The sequence below is a fragment of the Hakea prostrata genome, chromosome 5 (assembly GCF_041222555.1).
Source record: "Hakea prostrata isolate BN-2017 chromosome 5, UWA_Hpros_2, whole genome shotgun sequence".
In the NCBI taxonomy this organism is placed as follows: Eukaryota; Viridiplantae; Streptophyta; class Magnoliopsida; order Proteales; family Proteaceae; genus Hakea; species Hakea prostrata.
Window position 1 is genome coordinate 16,234,621 of NC_142604.1, and position 18,627 is coordinate 16,253,247.

The window sequence follows — 18,627 nt, forward strand, 5'->3', positions numbered from 1 at the left end:
TGTTTGTGATGGTTGTGTGTTGAAGTGTTGTTGTTGAAGCACCAAAACACCTCAAGAACACTTGGTAGAACCTTTGGAGACTTTCCCTAGAGCTCTCTCACCTTTGAAAGAGGATAAAATGAAGTTGGAATGTGGAAATGAGGCTTATAATGCGAATTTTTGCATTCTGTCTTGATTGGTCGACTCATTGGTCGACTGGGTCAGTCGACCAATCACTCGACCAATGGTCACAGAGACCTCATTTGATGTTGAATTTTTGGAAAATGTGATTTTTGCCTTATGGATTATTGTTTGATGACTATATGGATATATTTAAGCATGATTTAAGTTTTCAAATCATTTGGACTTGTGGTTTATGTTAAAACTTCGAAATTCGGTATTTTGATGTTCTCAGTTTTGCAGAATGGTTACTCTGAGAAGTGGGCGTGGTGAATCCAGTGGTCAAGGAGGTGGTGAAATACCTCAGGGAGGTGGTGAAATACCTCATGGAGGTGGTGAGATACCTAATGTTGATCAGGGTACCCATGAGATACCCGGTGCCCCGAATGTTGGAAGCTTCCGTGATATTGCCAATATTATGGGCAATATGATGCAGCAGACAAGCGGCTCGGTTCAACCGGATGTTGGTGGGTTTCATGACTCTGCACAATGAGACTCGAACTGGTGCTAATGTGAATCCTCATGCCGCAGATCCTGAATGCGGGAGGTTTAGCTGGAACTCCTCATACTACTTTGATGGAGAGTTTTACGAAGATGCAAGTACCCACTTTCACCGGAGTTACCAAGGACCCCTTGTTTCCTAACAAGTGGCTTCGTGAGTTGGAGAAGGCTTTCCGACATCCGCAATGCTCGGAAGCTCGGAAGATTCTGTTTTTGAACAGAAGTTGCAACAAGAAGTTGATGCATGGTGGATCTCCACTCGGCCTGTTTTGGAAGGTTTGCATGCAGGAGTTGTAACTTGGGAGTTGTTCAAAGAGGCTTTTTGCTTGAATTATTTCCCCGAGGCGGTGAAAGATGCGAAGGAAGCTGAGTTTATGGTTCTCACACAAGGATCTTTGTCTGTGTTGGAGTACCAACAGAAGTTTGAGGAGCTTCATTTCTTTGCTCCAGATTTCCCGAAGGTCGATCTCGCCAAAGCGAAGAAGTTCTTCAAAGGACTGCGCCCCGCCATTAAAGCTTACCTCACAGTCCAGCCTATAGTGAGCTATGCTCAAGTGGTGCGAGAACTCGAAGAAGTTGGAAGAAACAGAGAAGGAGAGTGAACGTGTGCAAAGGCCCCGGCAGCCAAGGAACCCCGGGTTGGTGGATCGTAATGATCGGCGTTTTGTGAGACCTACACCCTACCCCACTCCTACTTTTCAGCCTAGGAGTGTAGGTCAGAACTCGGGTTTTCAGCAGCCCGGCCAATTTAGACAGTATGGCGGAAACCGACCACCAGTGAGTGCAAGTGCTAGGCCTGTGAATGCGAATCCTAGGCCTTTTGTCTAGAAGCCCCCTATTGCAGCTACCCCAGTTGGACCCAAGCAATCCTGTTTGCTTTTACCGCAAGCAAGCTGGTCATTTTCGCTCGTGCTGTCCAAAGCGGCCTGTCCAGCGAGCTGCTCCAGTGGTGAAGAGTGCTCCTACTCCTCCCTCTCGGTAGAGTGTTCAGTATTTCCAGTCTTGAGCGGGATCCAAGCCATGAAGTGATTACAGGTACATTGTTAGTTGCTTTTATTTCGCATTTGTCTTATTTGATACGGGTGCATCTCATTCGTTCATGTCATCTCGCATTCATCAAGAAGACCGACCTAATCCCCGAGAAGTTGTCTAGTTGTTTATTGATTAGTACACCTACTGGTCCTGTTGTGAAACTAGATAAGGGGTTATCTAAATGTCCGGTGTTGATTGGTGAGAAGAACTTGGAAGCCAATTTTGTACTTCTTGATATGAAGGACTTCGATGTTATTTTGGGAATTGATTGGTTAACAGCCCACAAAGCTGTGTTTCTTTGTTCCTCAAAGAAGATTCAGTTCCATATTTGTGGAAGTCCGGTCTTAGAATTTCATGGTGAGAAGAGAAGGGTTTGTAAGAAGGTGCTGTCTGCACTGATGCAAGTCTATGCCCTAGTGGATGATGCTTCATCTGAAGGCAAGGGTAAAGTGGAGAAAAGAGTCGATGAAGTCGGGGTTGTCCGTGACTTTGTTGATGTCTTCCCCGATGATCTATCGGGAGTGCCTCCAGACAGGGGATGTCGAGTTTTCTATTGATCTCGTCCCCTGGTGTCGCTCCGGTATCTAAAGCTCCGTATAGGATGGCTCCTACCGAGTTGAAAGAGTTGCAAAATCAGTTGAATGAGCTCATTGATAGAGGTTTCGTACAACCTAGTGTATCACCTTGGGGAGCTCCGGTCTTGTTTGTCAAGAAGAAAGACGGTAGTATGCGCCTGTGCATCGACTACCGTGAGTTGAATAAGCTGACTATCAAGAATAGATACCCGCTGCCCAAAATCGATGATCTCTTCGATCAGTTAAAAAGGTGCAGTTGTGTTCTCAAAGATTGACTTAAGATCCGGATATCACCAATTGAAAGTGAAGTCTAGTGATATCTTCAAGACAGCTTTCCGAACACGGTATGGCCACTACGAGTTTAGGGTCATGCCTTTCGGATTGACCAATGCTCCTGCGGTGTTCATGGACCTCATGAACCGAGTATTTCACGATGTGCTTGATAAGTTTGTGATTGTGTTCATCGACGACATCTTGATCTATTCGAAGAGCGAAGAAGAGCATGCGAGCCATTTAAGTTTCACTTTGCAAAGATTGCGAGAAAAGAAGTTGTACGCTAAGTTTAGCAAGTGTGATTTCTGGCTTAAAAGAGTAGTATTCCTTGGCCATGTGGTTTCAGCCGAAGCTATTCGTGTCGATCCTGAAAAAGTCCAAGTTGTGTGGCTGATTGGGAAAGACCGAAGTCGGTAACGGAAATAAGAAGTTTTCTTGGATTGGCGGGTTACTACGGAAGGTTTATTGAGAACTTTTCTCGGTTGGCTGCTCCTATGACTAAGTTGACCAGGAAAGAAGAGAAGTTTGTTTGGTCGACGCTTTGTGAGAAGAATTTCCAAGAGTTGAAAGATAGATTGACAAGTGCCCCGGTTTTGACTATACCCGATAGTTCCGATGGTATGACAGTTTTACCGATGCGTCAAAGATTGGATTGGGTTGCGTACTGATGCAACATGGCAAGGTCGTAGCCTATGCTTCTCGGCAATTGAAAGATTATGAGCGGAATTACCCCACTCACGATCTAGAACTTGCCGCTGTTGTCTTTGCTTTGAAGATTTGGAGACATTACCTCTACGGTGAGAAGATTGCCATTTTCACGGATCATAAGAGTTTGAAATACTTCTTTACCCAAAAGGAGTTGAACATGAGACAAAGGAGATGGTTGGAACTAGTCTCTGATTATGATTGTGATATTCAGTATCACCCTGGGAAGGCAAACGTTGTTGCTGATGCTCTTAGTAGGAAGAACCAGAAGAAGACTTTGGTTTTGAATGCTTTGAGTTTACCATTGTGGTCTTCTATTGAGAGCTTTGATTTGGAAATTGTCCCTGAGAATTCAGATTTTATTCTTTCTGCCATGATGGCAAGATCTGGCCTTAGAGATAAGATTGTTGCTCTGCAGAGTTCTGATCAAGAACTTTGGATCAAAGTTGAGAAGATTTCTTCGAATCCTGAGTCGGACCCCGACTTTGGTATATCCATGGATGGTGCTTTATTGTTTAGAGGAAGATTGTGCGTGCCTACAAACGAAGAAATTAAAAAGGAAATATTGAAGGAAGCACACCAGTCAGTCTTTACTATACACCCGGGAAGCACCAAGATGTACAAGGACTTGAAGGAACATTTTTGGTGGATTGGTTTGAAGGCTGATGTTGATGATTTTGTTGCCAAGTGTGAGACTTGCCAACGTGTGAAAGCCGTTCGACAACCCCCATCTGGATTACTTCAACCTCTTCCTATTCCTAGTTGGAAGTGGGAGGATATCTCTATGGACTTTGTGACTAGCTTGCCTCGGACAAGTAAAGGCAATGACACTTTGTGGATGATTGTTGATAGGTTGACCAAATCAGCCCACTTCATTCCTATGAAGATCACTCATACTTTGGATAAGCTAGCAAGGCTTTACGTGGATAATGTGGTTCGCCTGCATGGTGTGTCATTGAGTATTATTTCTGATCGTGATCCTAGGTTCACCTCAAGGTTTTGGAATAGTTTGCAGAAGGCCTTGAGAACCCAATTGAACTTGAGTACAGCTCATCATCCACAGTCTGATGGACAATCTGAGCGGACAATTCAGACATTGGAAGACATGCTCAGATCTTGTGTGGTGGATATGGGTGGTAATTGGGATGAACACCTAGCTTTGGTTGAGTTTGCCTATAACAACAGTTATCAAGCAACAATAGGCATGGCTCCATTCAAGGCTTTGTATGGCAGTACTTGTAGGACACCTTTGTACTGGACTGAGACAAGTGAAAGAAAAGTCTTAGGTCCTGAGATGATTGAAGCTACGAGTGCTATGGTAGATATGATAAGAGAAAGGATTAAGTCTGCTCAGTCAAGACAGAAATCTTATGCTGATAAGAGGAGGACCGATTTGGAATTTCAAGTTGGAGAGAAAGTTTTCTTGAAGGTTTCACCAATGAAGGGTGTGATGAGATTTAATGTTAAGGGAAAGCTTAGCCCTCGTTTCATTGGACCTTTCGAGATTTTGGAAAAGGTTGGACCTGTTGCGTATCGATTAGAATTACCTCCGCCTCTTGCTGGTGTTCACAATGTGTTTCACATTTCGATGCTCCGGAAATACATAGAGAATCCGGAACACATTTTGCAGCAAGCACCTGAAGGACTTAGTGCTGATTTGACCTACGATGAAGAGCCGGCCGAAATCTTAGATAGGAAGGACAAGCAGCTGCGGAATCGCACCATCCCTTTGGTGAAGATTCGGTGGAAGAACCATACCCTTGAAGAAGCTTCTTGGGAGAAGGAAGAAGATATGAAGGAGAAGTTTCCTTACCTCTTTGGAAGCACAGGTACGCTTTCAATTTCGAGGACGAAATTTCTTTAAGGGGGGGGATATTGTAAAACCCAGCCCTAACCTTGACCCGGAAACCTTGTTATTTGTAGGTCCAGTGACCCGAAGTAAAGTAAGAAATCAGCTTTGGGCCATCCCAGTGGAGGACTTGGTGTCTGGCTTTGAATCCATGAGAGTTGATGATGAGGTTCTATTTATGGAAACTGAATCTTGATGAAGATCGGATTAGTTAATGGACTTGGAGTGCTCTCTATCATGGTTTGAAGGCATTTCTACCTATTAGGTAAGTCACTTGATATGTGTGCAAAACCCCTTTAGGATGGGATTTGATCTGGGTCTTCAATTCCCTGTTTAGGAGTTGCTTTGAACTGATTGGTCGACTGATTGGTCGACTGGACCAGTCGACCAATCCACTCGACCAATGGGTTCTGTCTTTGGCAATTAGGTCTTGCTTGCTCTATTTAAGTCCAATCTCGAGTCTACTTCGTATTTTCTGCCTCCAAACTCTTTGGAACGAACCAAAGACCTTTGCAAGTCATCTCCCTTGCATCCTTGGTGTTTTTCTTGACGGATCTTCGTCAAAACTCTTCCTTTTGCATCAAAGGTATGTCTACACTCTCTTCTTCTCCTCCATCTCTGTTTTTCTTTCCTTTTTGAGTTGAGACAGTAGAGGAGATGCTGCATTCTCTGTTGCAAACATCTTTGGACTTGTCTCTCATGATCTCCCTAAGGATTAATGGCTAATGCAATGATCTTAACCATGATCATTGCAAGCTTTTGAAGGAATCATGATCAAATCATGATCTTGTCTTTGTTTATCTTCTGATTTGAATTCTGATCTTCTTAGATCTACTATGTTGATCATGTTAGTAGTCAATTGCTGTGTTTTCTTTTCATGATCCATGATCTATCAATCTCTAGTTGTTTCTCTTCTACCATACCATGTTTTCTTCATGAATCATGATAGTTACATATATGTTAGGTTTTGTTTCCTTATTTAGATTTATGCTCTTAGGTCTATTTTCTTGAAGATCTAAGTATGCCTTTCATGATACCTTTATCTGAATCAATGATTCATTCTCCTATTGTTCTTGTCTTTGATTTCTATCTTGAATTCTTCAAGAACCATGATTGATCTAATTATGGTAACTTTTTGTTTCCTAAATTGTATCTTGAAGACTTGATTTGATAAGTGTTTTGAGGTCCCCTATATGTTAGGATACTACTAATGTAGTTTACCCCTTGATTAGTACCCTTTTGAACCACCAAATTCGGATTTTATATCTTAAAACTCTGATTTTATAGGTTATCGTCTGCATTGGTCGATCGATTGGTCGATCTGAGGCGATAGACCAATCCAATCGACCAATGAGTACAAAGCAACTCCGTAATTGGTCTGTTTTGGATGTTTTGATATCTTTTCTGTTAGGGATCTTTCCTAATATGTTGTATACACTTGTTTAGGACCTTCTTCTCAAGCTTGTCAAGATCTTACTTGATTCCTTAGGATTCTTTGCAAGTTATAAAAGGTAAGGATGGTTACTTCTTTAACAACATAAATTGCATATCTTAGTTTCTATATTTGAATCTTGTTAATTTATTTCTTTAATTAGACTCTTATAATGTTATACTACTGTGGTACTGTCTTGATATCAGTAGCATTACTTATTTATATTGAATTGACTCATGTATGATTTACTTACAAGTTGATTGTAATTATTGATTTCTTTCCATATATGAAGTTACCATATATGTGATGTTATGAATTGATGCTTGTGTATGCTTAAGTATGGTTTGGAAAGGAGAGGTGTCCTTTTGACACTTCTGTCCTTTGACTACTACGGGAATATTATGGGATGTTTCCGGAGATGCCCTCTGGACACCTTCCTAAACTGTTGGATGACATATTTAGGACTGTCTAGTAGTGTTTGGCTAGGATGTCCCGTTATGTCAGACCCTAATCGGAGGGGTATTGAGACCGAACGACCCGTGGTAGCAATGGGGATTCGTGGGCGCTCAAGACCGGTAACCAACCCGTGAGAGGACAGGAATCACATTGTGGGGGCCATTTATTGGTAGGGTTGCATATGGATAGACTTGGGCTCACGGGCGCTCAAGACCGGTAACCAACCCGTGAGAGGACGTGAGAGCTTCCCGTTTACCATATGTGGATAACCAATAGGGTTGATGAGTCCGTAGTCGGGACTATGAGGACTCTAGTGTGAAGGATACCGGAAAGGATCGTCGGGGACGAGGAATGGACGTATCTGGATCGACTTGATGTAACTAAGTAGAAGACTTGCATTTGGCTAGGCTTTACCCTGACATGCGCCGGTACTTAGACCAATGGTGATGTGAGAGAGTGGTGACCTATACCCCCAGCCATGGAATGTCCCGAAGGATGCCGGACCCATTACCAACTGATGATGAGTGATTGAGACCTTCCTAAAGAAGTACGGTGCTATGACTTAAAGCATGTCTGCCAATAGAGACCAGCATATATAGAGTTAGATTCATACATTCATTGTTTGTTTCATACCATATTGCATTTATGTTTGTTCCGAAATCCTCGCCATTTATGTTATTATGGATTTAATCGCCTTACGAGAGTTTTTTTGAAACTCATTCCTTTATTGTACAATGTTTGTTAGACTATTCTACTGTGTTCTGAATATCATGATGGCCCGTATAAAGAAGCGCAAGGAGAAGAGGCATATCTCCAGGAAGGTGATTGCGGTTACGACAATTACACTGAAGATCCCGCGAGTGGTTATGCTCCGTACGATGCTTAGTCCGACCATAGAGTGGAAGCGCCCTGGTGCCGTTTATGAGATTTATACTTATAGGGATATTGTCTATAAGATTGAGAACAATTTAGTTACCTATTGTACCTGCTATTGGGATTAGATTCTATCCTGCTTATTCTCTTTTAGAACTACTTTTCCGCTGGTTGTAGAGTGGGATTTCGCCTCACTTTACTTATCTGATTTAGACACTCTGATTATATTTAGTACCTCGATTTATATATGATTCATTCTTTTCTTATTTGGATCTATGGTTTATCTTTCGCACTTCGTTTATTATTGTTCATGATTATGTTATTGTTTATGTGGGAGGTTGATTACTCGATACCTGATCTTCGGGCTGTGGATCACACTCTCGGGTATGCCAGATAGGGTACCGGCTGGGAGGATGTGACACAAATTGTCCATTGCTCTTTGTTTGACATCGGGGTCTTATCGTATACCAAGAAATACAGCAGATTTTTTCAAAGCATTTTGTTCCCCTGTGTTGTTGAACATACTAATTTATTCCTTTTATTAACCTTTAACATGTCATAACTCATGTCTTACTGGGAAAGGGATAGACACCCTCTGCCTGCATGTGTAGTTAGCTAGCAGGCAGCACCAATGGGGGCATAAGGTGGGGCACCATAAGGGGGAAGAAGGCTCATTTCTAAGTGTCAAATGTCAGCTCAAGTTCAGCCATTTACCCTCAAGTGCAATGACATCTGTCATGTATATATACTATACGCACCCCCCCCCGGCAGTCCTATTCACCTTCTTAGCATGGTACACCATTTCACCGAAATTCAGCAAAATATCGCCAAATTTCGGGCGTTTCGGAGGCTGGCGAACTGAAACAGCCACCGAAACTCGATAATGCAAGATATATCACTCGCTATTTATCACTATTTCTCGCGGTATATCGGTAAAATATCAATATTTTGCGCTTTTTATGCGATTTTCTTGCAATTGTTAGGCGATTTCTCTCGCGATTCTACAGCAGAATCTTTAGGATCAATGGACAATCTTACCAATTCTATCCCAATGATTCAAGACTCAAAAGGTAATGTGCTAAATGTGATTAGGGAGGAGAATCTACATAGAATAATTTTTGGAAATAATTCAATTAGGAATACATTTTATAGCAAAATTTTCAAGATTAATGAGCAACCTTACAAATTATATTCTAGTGACTGAGGCCTCAAAAGTCAACGTGCCAAACGTGGTTAGGGAAGAATATGTACATGAAATAATTTATGGAAACAATTTAAATTATGATAGGATTTTGTAATAGAATCTTCAAGGTGAACGGGTAACCATTCCAATTATGTCCGAATGATTTAGGTCTTAGAAGGTAACATGTTAAATGTGGTTATGAAGGAGAATTTAAACGGAAGAATTTATAGGAAATAATACAAATTTATCAAATTAGGCATCAAATTAAGGTAGGCACCAAATTTGGGCTCAAAATGACCAAAAATACCCCCGAAATTGGGGTCAAAATCTAGCAATTTTTGGGTAGCGAACCGGCGATATCTGGCGATATTTCGCACCAGGCTTCTTAGTCGGAGATTTTTAGATGCTTGTTTTGTCAAGTGACCATTCCAACTTGGATTGGCTCGAACTTGGCATGTGAGGAGTGCACCTTGTGGCCCACCTGTCTACGAAGTTTTAATTCAATTTGAGCTGCATGTAGCAGATCCATGTGGTAGTGTAAAGATGGACCAGATGCAGAAAGCCTTTACCCATAAAGTTAAATTATTGATAATTGAAAAACCTATACATAGATAACTGGAGGTTTTGCTTCACTAACTACATTCCCGGTATTAGATAGTACTGTTCAAATAATTATTGTTAGCTTTTCTACTTCTATTTTACCTTTATCTGTTCTTCTCTTGTATCTTCCCCTTCAGTTTTTGAAGCTTATATGCAGATTAACTTCTAACATTGGAGTTGCCATTGGACTAAATCCATGTCTTCGTAGTTGACCCTTTCTTGGGTTTTTTATATTTGGCTACCATATCTTGCCATCATTCATTTTGCTAGCACCCAATAATCAATCTATCCACCCCAAATGAAAGAGAATCATTTTACCCTTCTTTTTTCCTCTATGTTTTGCTCCCTTCAATCAAATTTCTTTCTTCATTACCATAAATGACATATGAAATGCTCTGATATGCAACTGTAGCTTGTAAGGCTTCCTTAATATCACTATGTAGAACATAGGCATCTTAAGGCTTCATTTACAGCAAGTCACCAGTTTTATTCTGGAATTTTGTTGAACTTTTGCTTTCCATTTTCTGTTCAGGTATTGACCAAACAACAGAAGTAGGAAGGATGTACATTATGGAAACTACAGGCATGTCAAAAGTTACAATTACCACAGTCTATTTTTATTCCAATTATTTGTTTCCAATATATGAGTATCCTAAACTATTTTTCTGCTGTCCCAATTTTTCCAATCAGGAGATTTTGTAAGAAAGCACAACCTTCAAACTGGCGATTTCTTTACAGTCTATAAAGAAGAGAGCTCTGAAAAATATTTAAGTGGCAGTCTTCAGAATAACCATTTGAAGCCCTTTATGGCGATTTTATCCCTGTACCTCAGTTAGAATTTGTTAAATCTTCTATAAGTGAGGAAAACTTAAGGATTGGAAGAAACTCCATCACTGCTACCACCTTCTGAATTTATGATGCGAATGTTTTGGCTAGGGTTTATTTACGTCACTTTTTTCTTTTCTTTTCTTTTTTTTTTTTTTTTTTTTTTGGGGGGGGGGGGGGGGGGGGGGGGAGGATGGAGAGTTGCAACTTCCAGCAGGGCATTAGAGTGCTTCTGTTAAATCAACTGGTGGCACAACAGGGGATACCAAGCATTCTGATTTTTTCACATTCAGAGTTGGGGACACGGTGAAACGGTGGATTCTTGAGAAGAACATTCGGAAGATCGTTACATTTGTCTAGTCTCATACAGACTCTTGGTGGGATTCTCCAAAGGTACTTTTAACAGTCCAGGCAGGGTGGCCCTTTTCTTTACAGCTTCCCTGACATGGTATTCCTTTTCTAAAAGAAGTTGAGTTGCTATGGTCCTACCAATATTCATTACACTCGGATCTCTTGTTCCCAACATCACCAAGGTTATAATCTTTGCATGTTACATGTGCTTCAATTGACCAGCTTGATGGTCATCCCCAGATTCCCCACATCCTCATATTTTTCAGCATGATGTATTTCTGTGTTTGTTTTCACCACACAGGTTCCATAGTCACAATTGGAATGCAATGCCAACTACTTCGCAGAGTTGTCACTGCTGAGCAGCTATTTAAATTCATTGTGAATCTATGGTTTTGGAATGAAGTAGGTTTTTGAGTCACTTGCAATGTAACATCAAGCAGACTACAGTTTTGTAGCTTTCATATGTTTTGTATACAAGTCAACTTGATTAATATATATCTTGAATTTTGTACATCAAGTAGACTTGATTAATATGTATCCTTTACTTGTTCTTCCTAAATATTATTGTTCTTAGAATATTTTAGCATTTTTAAATTTTCTGTATCCATGAAATAGTATTTCAGGATAAAAAATACAATCACAGCAAATATATTGAAATTTTTTTCCCACCTAATTGGTGGCGGTTTCAGAAAAACCGCCACTAATTAGGCACCACCACCAATTAGGACCTAATTAGTGGCAGTTTTAGGCTCTATTGTCACCATATATTGTCACAAACAATGTATTAGGGGCAGTTGTACTACAACCTCAAAATACAAAGACAATTAGCGGCGGTTTTTGAAATTCCACTGTATATATAGCTATTATGAGTGGTGGCTTTTAAAAATCTGCCATTCACGTATTACATACACAGTACCAAAAACTGCCACCATTAAATGGCTGTGGTACAATTGTTGGCAGATTTGTGGCGGTTTCTAGCACAATTAGTGTGAAATACAGCCCTAGACCTAGCCTGGACACCCTATCTGTTTTGGGATAAAGAAGTGACTTGTGGATATTAGACCTATAAGTGGGACCCAGAGTTCAATGTGGATAGGTTTAGAAGACCCTAGAAAGTTAGTTCAGACCTTTCCCTAAGTTGGCTATAGGCCCAAGTGTCGGATTTAACCCTGGAGACCCAAAATTCAGAAGTTTGATGAAGGAAGACCCTTTGGTCGATCCCATCGACCAAGGCATCGAGTAGGGGTGTCAACGGTGCGGTTTGGGGCGGTTTCAGGCTGGCATAACGGTTTCGGGCTGAAAAACACCTAGCCCAAACATGGCCCATTAGCAAAATAACGGTTTCGAGCCGGTATCGGTTTGGTGCGGTTTGGGTTCGGGCTAACTAACGGTTTGGGCTAACGGTTTAAATTCAGGTTGACTAACTGTTTATGGTGTGTAAGAAAAAGAACAAGAAGAAACAATTGAGCATCCTACAACAAAAGCGAAAATTATATGGAAAGCAAAGTTGCTATTGGGTCAGTTTCCATTAAAGAAAAATCCACCCATTCTTTAGAAATTAAGAACCTAGATATTAAGTAGTAAAATGACTATTTGATCTTTGAATTCATGCTTAATTTTTTTAGTTGTCTATGCCAACTACATAATGGTAATATAATGATTCAAATACTATTTAATATAAAATTACAAAACGGATTGTAAAACAGGTTATAACGGGTTGCGGTTCGGTTTCAGGTTGGTGCGAGCTCCACAGCCCTCAGCCCAATTACGGGCCATTAAGGTTCGGTTCAGGCAGGTTCGGTTTTAACGGTTCGGGCTATAAATTGACACCCCTAGCATCGACCAAGGCAGCTCCAGATGTTGAATTTCTTATTTTTGGAAGTTTTGATCTAAGGATCCTCTATATAATGCAACCTCCTGTTAAACCCTATTGTTTGGCCTCTCAATTGCTAGTGAACATGGGAAGAACCCTAGAGCCTCCTCCTCAAGCCAAGGAAGATCCCCAAGCATTCCTCCTTGTTTCTAAATTGATTCATCTTCATCAAGGTTAGTGTTCTACCTCCTCCTCTGATTTCTTCTTCTTACTGTTCTAGTTTAATGTTTTGATTGTGGAGAAAGTATTACACTACTGTAACTACCTATTCTCTGATCTCCTTGTGTCTTAGAGTGAACCCCCAATCACTTTATGCATTCCTTGAAGCCATATAGTGAATCTCCTCAATTCTTCATGTTTTTTATTGAGTTTTAGACAGCATGATCATTCTACTATAGTTTTCTTTCTAATCAATGTTAGACATGTTTATTCTTAGTCTCTACTGCTGATCTAACGTATTCCATCTCTTTGAATGAATTCCCATTCATTCTAGCCATTCTAGCTTTCTATGTTGATCATTGATTTAAGCATTCTAGCAAGTTTCTATTTTTTATTCCTCTCACTCAAGGTCAGTAATCTCTTAGTTGTTATTTGATTTACTCTTGCTGTGATTATGAAGATGGTATTGCATCCTTGCAAACACCTATTCTACGATCTTCAAGGTTGTGAATCCATTCATTTTAATGATGCTATGATTCCCCTATTTGATTTTCTAAAAGAGATCATGGATATCTTCATGAATGCATGTTTGATCTTATTTCCTTAGCATGATTTGATCCATTCTTATGATAGTTCTTATCTCTGATTTGTTACTGATATTCCATTAGAGTGAAGCCTTGTTCCCTCTAATTCCCCTTTGAATCCATGGTGTGTTTTGTTATGAAAACCATGTTGTTTCTAATTTAGAAAGTCATGTTTCCAAATTAGAAAGTTATGATTTTAGACCATGGATGATGTCCAATTCATGCTAGATAGTCTTAGTATGTTTGTGTGAGGTTCCCCTTCGAATTTCGGATCAATCGGACTTCAAATGAAGAAGTTATGACCAAAGCAATGTAATCTGCCCGTACTGAATTCTGCTTGGTCGATCCCATCGACCAAGGCTGTTGCTGACAGCAACTTTTCTCAGTTTTGCTCCGTTTCGACTCCAATCCTTTGGGAATTGTTTCTTATGACTTATACATGTTTTGTCAAGCTTGTTTAGGTGATTTTGGATCTGTTCTCTGACCTCTTATTTGAAGACTATAAGTTCGGATTTCGAGGTGAGTATTCCAACTCACGATATGCCTAATTGCATGCCTTTATGTATTATAACATGAATACATGATCTAGCTGCTGCTACCTTGTTTTCTTTACATCATGATACTTCTGCAACTACAGTACATTGTCCATATTGTGAATTACATATTAGAATTGATTATTGATTATGAGAATGTGATATAGACTATGATGTGGATATGAGTGTGAATATGATATGTATGGAATCATGATGTGATGTGGATGCCTCTATCGTAGTTGTGGATTGGGGAATGCCATATTTGCGTTTCTGTCTTTGGACACTAGTGGAGGTGGTATAGGACGCTCTCCTATGGTGCCCCTAGACTCTTTCCTTAGCTACTGGTTGACATACCTAGGATTGGTCTAGCAGTTTTTGACTAGGAAAACCCCTATTATATCAGACTCGATTCGGAAGGGTGTTGAGACTGAATGACCCATGGCAGCAATAGAGATTTATAGGCGCTCAAGACCGGTAACCAACCCGTGAGAGGACATGAATCACATTGTGGGGGCCATTTATTGGTAGGGTTGCAAATAATAGACTTGAGCTTATGGGCACTCAAGACCGGTAGCCAACCCGTGAGAGGACATGAGAGCTTCCCGTCTATTATTAGTGGATGACCAATAAGGTTGATGAGTCCGTAGTCTGGGACTATGCTGACTCTAGTGAGAATGATACCGGAAAGGATCGCCCGGGGCAAGGAATGGGCGTATCTAGACCTGAGTTGATAGAACCAAGTAGATGACTTGCATTTGGCTAGGCTTTACCTTGACATGCGCTAATACTTAGACCAAACGGTGATGTGAGAGACCGGTGACCTAAACCCCAACCATGGAATGTCCCGAGGGATGCAGGACCCATTACTAACCAATGATGAGTGATTGAGACCTTCCCAAAGAAGTATGGTGATATGACTTAAAGCATGTCTACCAATAAAGACCAGCATACATACATAGAGTTAGAAGCATATTTGCATATATTGTTTCATATCATTAGACAGATGTTTGCCTTTGATTGCATGTGAAGATGCTTATTGTGTTTGGATTACTTGCTAAGTTCTTTTAAGCTTACCCTTCGGGGGACTTGTTTTTAGATGACATTGCAAGACTGAAAGAGAACTCATGCCCCAACACGTCGGACCCTTCCATACATGGTACAACTCCGGAAGTCCTTGGACAAGGTGTTGACCAAGGAGGCAGCCAACACATAGATTTGGTCTGCATTGATGGCTCCCATTGACAGCAACCAGCATCGTCTTGTTTGCTGTGGGATCAAGAGCTTGTGCTGATCTGAAGCTTCAAGAGCATAACCCAAAGGTGAAGAAGATGAAGATTGAAGAAGAAGAAGAGCCGACTAAAGATGTGGATTAGATCCTCTTGTTTCTTCAAGACTTTTGTTTTACTTGTATTAGCTTAGAGCTTTGCTTTAGTTTTCGAACTAACTTCCGCATATGTTTGTGGGGTATATTTCCGCTATACTCTACAGTTGTTTTTTGATTTGGTATCTTGTTATTCCGCACTCTGATATTCTTTTGTGATCCTTCTGAGATCATTTCTTGACTTTTATTAATAAATTACTTGATTACAATAATTTGTTCTTGCTTTTGATTATGTTATTGTGCTAAATGGATATGATCTTCCTAAACTTGATCTTCGAGGCTGTGGATCACACTCGGGTATTCCAAATAGGGTACTGGCAGGGTGGATGTGACAATTAGTGGCGGTTAAAACCGCCAAATATGAAGCTTATTTTGTAGTGAATAAGGAATTGTTGGGCATCATACCATCAAGGAACAAACTGATCTCACCAATCCCACTTGAGTATAGGTCACATACTACACTGAGAGCTCACAAAGGAGAAAATAGGACACCGACAGCTTGAACAAAAGAAATTTTAAATTTTTGAGTTTCAATACTTGCCTATTACAACTTATTTATTGTATCCTTTATATATATGAAGAGGTTGATTAACTTTTTATGTAGAAGAAAGCACATGCATATTCATAATTAAAAAAGCAAAAACAATTATATTCAGAAAAGTAAGAAATGCAAAAGTACTTACGATAATACTTGCCGAACCTACCCACTCCAATGGGATTCTTTCCTAAGCACCAACATGAAAGAGTCTGACTATGCTCTGCAATAATACAATCCATGTTAGCTACATCAAAAGAATGAAGCACAACATAAGTTCAAGGTTGAATTTCTTCCTTCGCCAGCATTCCTATGATTCAATTTCTTCATAATTTATCCCAATCACATGGACCAACAAAGAAAGAGAGTTACCAAACCTTTCTATCAAGAAAACTAACAAAAGATAGGGCAACATGAAAACAATTGTTATCCAGGTAAAATTTGGGGGGGGAAATAATAATAAATTACGGCCCGATAATGACTGATTTAAACCATATCAATAACAAATCGGTAGGTCTCAAAAGTCTCTATATCAGTTATAGTGTGACCGAAAATATGAAATTCCTAATATACCTCTATTTAATCTAATTTCAATTTTTCAATCAGCATGCCAAAATACCAGATTGTTAAAGAGAAAACATCATAAAACCCTAAACTGCAAGGGAAAACTAGAGTTGGAGGACGCAAAGTCCATTGACCATGAAGAACAGAACCTCCCAAATGAGGATATCGATCTTTGTTACCCGTTTAGGACAGGTAAGACTAGTCTGCTGAATCTGGCTCTAGACAAAGCAACCATTCCTACCGGAGAATAAGGACTGAAAGTGAGAGAAAGAGAGAGAACAGTGAATGGAAGTGATGCACTGACGCCGACATTACTGAGCTAAAATCAGAACAACAAATTTAAATTGATGACATCCTGCTAAGTCTCTCTCTGCATGACGACCCACTAATGCCTTAACTTCGTTAATCAAAACTTTCACTTGCCAAATTATGAAGAGAAGCAAAAGATGGTAGCAAAACCCAGAGATACAAAACATTAAATAAAAAAATCATGGTGAGAGGGGGAGAGAGATAGAACTAAGCCAAACAAATTTCAAGCAAAGCACAACTCTGAACATAAACATCACGACCAACACGAGCATTCACTAGAACACATGAATAACGACTAAAAATACCAATCATACCCTTTCTTATTCAAATACTTTTCACTTCCAAAGAATGAATGAATTATTAAACTCTTCAGACTTGGTTATTGGAGACCCTTTTATATGTAGTTTGTAAATAAGATATTAAAAGCCCTAAACAAAAATCAATCATCGAAAAATGTCTCAATAATCTACTGATAGAACAAGTCAGAAACTAAAAAGCTAATTCCATCAGAAAGAGATTTACAATCAGCTGGAATTATATATATCCAGTAAGGAAACTACCCATTGTAAAAATTAAAAAAAAAAAGTCGGCCTACAAGAAACATTACCAATGACACAAAGGAAAACGAACCCCAAAAAGAACTAGCTGGGAAGAAAACATAGAACCAATAGATGTAAGATACCAAAGAGAGGAACAAGATCTACCTTCGGTGCCGGCGTGATATCCCAAGCAAACCTCAGCCTCTTTCTGGGACGCCCATCCATGATGAGTGCGAGGAAACACCATCAAGAACTCCATCTCCATGGTTGCGCATATACCATAAAGTAGTTCAATATGTTGGAGGAACAGAAACGGAGAACGTCCTGACTCCTGAGTCGAGATAGCTTTGTTCTTCCGCAGAACAACGAATGAAACCCTAAATACCAAACCCAACACAGACACTCAATGCCTTAGGCCTTCAACTTTAATGTGTGATATTAAAAGATTTCCTACCTTCTTCATTGCCCAAATGCTCCTATGAGACACTTCTCTGGTAGGTACTATCATTAATCAGCCACATTAATGAAGGACCGAATCTAATGATACAGAAAGAGTACCTCAGTGATGTAAGATGTAACACAGGATTCTTGCACATAATCCAAACGAAATGCAAGAAATATATTCATATCGAGTGGGCATTCATTCTCATGTAGGAAAAGTGATTAGTTCATTGATTATTCACGTGCTTGGTTCAGAGTCTGACACTGGCTATTTTGTTTGAAAATCAAGTAAAGAAAAAAAGAGAATTTACATTTTCATAAAAACTTGTCTTTTGAATTTGGAGCTGATGAATGAATCTGGATCCCCCCTGAACGTCGGGGTTACTAGGCAGGTTCCGGACCACACAAAACGTGGGGCCCACGGGTCAAATGAAAATCTGGAGCACTTTGGGATTTGAATTTTGACTGAAGAGAGCATAGAGTTACGGACTCTGAATGAATACTGTATTGAACTTGAATATTGGGTAGCACTGAAGTAAAATCAATCAATACTGGTGGTCTAATACCCTACATTGAAACAATGACCACTACAACTACTTCCACTACTTATCATCTCTAACTATGACTCTATGAGCTGCCACTATTATGCTAGAAATACATCCATAAGAAAATTACAAGTTGGTTCCATGATCATGATGTACCTTTATGGGTTAGGGTATTTTCAAACTAATCCGATTATAGGTTTCAAACACTGGATCCGGAGAAGGAACTTCAAGACCAATAACAAAACTGCATTTTGAGATTTAAATATAGAGTTTGGATCTCTCATGAACTCCACTGAAGTTATTGAACCATACAGTAAAAGGTGGGGCCCAAATAAAATCCACTGAGATTT

At 40.0% G+C, this 18,627-nt stretch overlaps 1 protein-coding gene across 2 annotated transcripts in view; it reads right to left on the reverse strand.

Moving 5' to 3' along the window:
* The window catches only part of LOC149015439 (uncharacterized), a 35,303-nt gene extending 17,304 nt beyond the window's left edge, over window positions 1-17,999 (reverse strand). Inside the window, exons 1-3 of one of the 2 annotated variants that reach the window (XM_089155051.1) lie at window positions 17,746-17,999; window positions 17,457-17,668; window positions 16,028-16,102 (exon numbers count right to left, since the gene is read on the reverse strand). In XM_089155051.1, coding sequence (XP_089011177.1) covers window positions 16,028-16,102; window positions 17,457-17,556 — 175 coding nt within the window. In that variant the 5' untranslated portion in view covers window positions 17,557-17,668; window positions 17,746-17,999. Of the gene's footprint in view, window positions 1-16,027; window positions 16,103-17,456 lie in introns of both variants that reach the window. The other variant, XM_089155050.1, reaches the window with a different exon arrangement.
* Between the last annotated feature and the right edge of the window lie 628 nt (window positions 18,000-18,627).